General features: G+C 37.1%; 1 protein-coding gene across 1 annotated transcript in view; it reads left to right on the top strand.

Moving 5' to 3' along the window:
* The first annotated feature begins 3,484 nt into the window (after positions 1-3,484).
* LOC103738965 (olfactory receptor 14A2-like) overlaps positions 3,485-4,413 on the top strand; it is a 4,857-nt gene continuing 3,928 nt past the window's right edge. Inside the window, exon 1 of the mRNA XM_008839173.1 lies at positions 3,485-4,409. Coding sequence (XP_008837395.1) covers positions 3,485-4,409 — 925 coding nt within the window. The remainder of the gene's footprint in view (positions 4,410-4,413) is intronic.

Below are 4,413 nucleotides of genomic sequence, written 5' to 3'. Positions count from 1 at the left end.
CATATTTGAGGAAATCAAGGCAGAAACCAAAATCAATGTAATTAACATTGACTTTTTCACCATTCTTCCCCTTTTTTTCCTTCTTTCTCTGCTTCTAAAGCCTGAGAGTTGGGGTGGACTCACTTGTCATTATAGTTCTCATCCCTCTACCACACATTCTCCCAGTTCACCACACACTGCTTTGCCCCTAATAAACCAAACGTGGTTCTCTTTTATTATACATTAAAATTGTGCTTTCAAAACTCTCTCCTCCAAAGATATTTATCTACTACATTTGTCCTATGCATTTTGTTGTGAACATCCTGCAATTCTTAATCTCATATACCCACATGACTAACCTCTAAATCAAGAGATTTTGTTGCTTAAAATGTGTCATCATCTGAGAAATTTTGTTGTTAGATTATTAGATTATTTTTAAGTGTTTATCTTTTAACTCCTCCAGTGGAGAACACATTGTTCTCCAGAAATCTATACTTTTGTACATATCATTTAGTTCAATGTATAAAACACATATGACTTTTTTCAGTGAAGTATATCTTTGCCCTAGTCACCAATGATCTATAAATATATCATGAACATACATATAATATATTAGAACATATTAGTTATTATTGAAAGAAAATTACATTCAATATGACATGATAAGGAGAAATACTCTAGAAAAAAGTTGAATATTTATTGTGGTTACCTTATGTAAATCCTAAGCCATGGGAAGCTCGGCTTCAGGGAGTCCCAAGGAATTAGAAATTGTTAATCTGCACAGAAATCAGCCAGAAAACATAATGGTGAAAGGCAGGAGAATAATTTAATCATTATCATTGCATTGGAAAGTACTTAGAAGATCTCCAAAATTATAAAGGGATCAAAGTATAAGAGCCATTCTCTTCCACAATGGTCCCTGAGCCCTGGGTAGGTGGGGTTTAATATAGGAGTCCTACCAATGCACATATACTCTGCAGTCTTTTATTCTCCACACCTTGGCCAGTTGTGGCCTTCTCTGTTCATCACCCTCTGCTGAATGAGGAAGGTTCAGTTTTGTGAGTGAAGGGATGCATTAGTATTCATTGTACACCTGTTTCACTATGTTCCATGAGCCTTAGATTTATAGGTTCAAATGTAGCTATGTCACTTAGGTCTGGGCGTCACTCATACACATAGTCTCTGTGTGGGACCAGTTGTTGAACTCCGTAAGATTTTCCATCTTTTGTAGTGGGCAGCTTTTTGATGAGTAGCATATGATATAATTGTCTGTATATATGAGGATCAATGTTAAGGATAAAGTATAAAATTACATTGTCTAGGGGTATGACAGAGATAAGGTTTTCTCTAGGATCTATAACCTCTCCATCAATGTGTGTTTTGGTATGTTTATAGTGCTGTACATTGTAAGTGCCAGGGTTGGTACATGAGCATAAGGAAACAGTCTTCCATGCCTTGGGAACTTGTTCATATGAACTTTCAATAATGGTGATGGCATGCACAAGATCTATGCAAACTGAAAAAAAAGCTAGTACAGAACTGGCGAAATGGGCAACAGGCCCCAACTTTAACTGAGGAAATACTGGCAACTGACTACTGCTCCATGAGGGAAAGTTGATATTCCTTAAGGTAGAGACTTGAGATTATTAGACTCCATGTGAGTATAAAAGCTTGACTTGATAGGCCTTAACATATATGGAAGAATAAATGAAATCTGGTGGATGGGATTAAGGATACGGTGGTTGTGTATGGATGGTTTTTAATCTCGATTCTGATAAAAAGATTCTTATCAACTTCAAAGAAATTAGCTTTGACACTAAAGGATAGGCAATACCATTCTAATCTAAAGAAACTGCTATTGTTGGGATGAGCAATCTTCATTTACATTGCAGAACATTTATCTCAAACTTTTTGATTTGAAAAGGGATGGGGAATTTTTTTTCTATTTGATAATCACTGCCTCTGAGAAAGGATATGTCAATTTCATCATTGAGTTACCTGCCTACAAGGCCCTACTGTTCAGGAAAGATTTAGGACATTGAATGAAGATTGTTGGTGGTACTCCAGTGGTTTGGAATGGGACCCTGTATAATGGGACAAGTGATAATAAGGAAAATATATTAGCTACTTTTACGTTGTTTTCTTCAGTCTTGGAGAGACATGGTCACCGGCTTGAGGTGAACACCCCTTAAAAGATAACTATCTCTATGGGCAGAGTTGTCAACACTTTGATTCAAAGTTTAAGACAATTGAACAGAAGCAAAATAAAAGGACATATTCCATGCTTTTATTGTGCTGTTAGCTACCCATTGGCCATTAGCAATGGTTTTAGAGAATAAAGAGTCCCTAAATATCTCTCATGCTTTTCTAAAGATTTGTAGTGAAACTCGTTCCAAAACCAGTTGATATAAATGTTCAGCAAATTGGCACAATTCCTTGTTTTCAAAATTGTAATCATTCTGTAAAGAGGTAAGGTTGAGTGAACAAGAATAAATGAAATTCTGACTTTTTTGTCTTTTTGAGACAAGTTCTCCCCATGGTCCCAGCTGACCTGAACTCACTATGTGGAACAGGCTGGCCTTGAACTCACAGACATCTGCCTGGCTCTGCCTCTTAAGTGCTGGGACTAAAGGCCTGCACCACCACACCTGACTCTGACATTTAATTTTTACATATATTGTATTTTACTTTTCTGTAATAATTTTTATTCATATTGATAAATAATAATTGTACTTGATATAAGGCAATGTAATATTTTGACACATGCTCAAACTATATAATGATTAGTATAATTGTTATACTAATATACTAATATACAGTTATACTAATATACTATGCCTTATTGTTCACATATTCAAAATTCTTTCCTCTAGATATTTGATATGCTCAATATTAATAAAAGAATAGGTTATTACAATTAAATGTAAAGAAGCCCACGCCAACCTTAAACCATGAAAATTCTTACACAAACATCAAAATTACAACTTTAATATAAGTCCAATCAATATCACATATTATTCAGGTTAAATCTTGTTAATTTAAAAAGATGGCTGTTGTACTATAGTTAGTGGTAGGAAATTAAGCTTAGCATGCCCAGAGCCATAAGTAAAATGTCTAGAATAAAAGACACAGGAGAGAAAGAGATAGAGAGGGAGGAAAAAGAAATATTGTTGAATGAAAGAAAGGAGAGAGGGCAAGAGAGAGACAGAGAGAGAGAGACAGAGACAGAGAGAATCTGGCATATTCAAGATAATACATCCATAGAAATGATGTGAATACAGTAATAATACATGAAATTCTAAGAAAAAGGAAGAAAAGGAAAAATTACAAGATTAGGAGTGATGAGACATAGAAAGACACAAGAATTTAGTTCAAATGTAAGGGTATTTAAGGTAGTTTTCTGAAACATTTCAACTGAGTATTACTGTTTTTGTGCAACTCACTGAGACAGTGTCAATTCTTTGTTCATTTCTCATCACCTGACAGGCAGTGGAAAGAATCCACTATGTCTAATGTCACTGCAGTGACCAGGTTCATCCTTGTTGGGTTCTCTGATGTCCAGGAGCTTCAGACTTTGTGTGGAGTGCTCTTCCTGGTGATGTATCTGGCGGCCCTAATGAGTAATCTCCTCATCATCACTCTCATCACCCTGGACCTGCAGCTCCAAACACCCATGTACTTCTTCCTGAAGAATTTGTCCCTGTTGGATGCCTTCTTTGTATCAGTTCCAATCCCCAATTTCATTGTTAATAGCCTAACTCATAACAATTCCATTTCCATCCTAGGCTGTGCCCTCCAGATACTATTAATGTCTTCCTTCTCATCAGGAGAGGTATTTATCCTGACTGCCATGTCCTATGACCGCTATGTAGCCATCTGCTGTCCCCTGCACTATGAGGCCATCATGAGTGGAGGTGCCTGTGTGTTGATGGTGGGCTTTTCCTGGGCCACTGGGTTATTCGTTGGAGCTATATACACAGCTAGTACATTTTCCATGCCTCTCCGTGGCTCCAATGTGATTCCGCAGTTTTTCTGTGACATTCCTTCAATACTGAGGATTTCCTGCTCTGGTACACTGGTGGTCATTTATACAAGCTTTGGAATTGGTATGTGTCTAGGCATGTCGTGTGTCATTTGTGTTGTGATCTCTTACTTTTATATTTTCTCCACTGTGCTGAAGATTCCTAACACTAAAGGTCAGTCCAAAGCCTTTGCCACCTGCCTGCCCCACCTCATTGTTTTCACTATTTTTGTTGTAACTGCTTGTTTTGTTTATCTGAAGACATCATTTAATTCTCCAATAACCGACAGGCTGTTGGCTTTGATATACACTGTGCTGCCTCCAGCCCTTAATCCTGTGATCTACAGCTTCAAGAATGCTGATGTCAAATGTGCTCTGAGGAGATTGCTACAGAATGTCTTTTCAAGGGGCTC

This window comes from Nannospalax galili, unplaced genomic scaffold, assembly GCF_000622305.1.
Source record: "Nannospalax galili isolate Female #2095 unplaced genomic scaffold, S.galili_v1.0 scaffold659, whole genome shotgun sequence".
Lineage (NCBI taxonomy): Eukaryota > Metazoa > Chordata > Mammalia > Rodentia > Spalacidae > Nannospalax > Nannospalax galili.
This window is presented reverse-complemented; position numbering and strand designations above follow the sequence as displayed.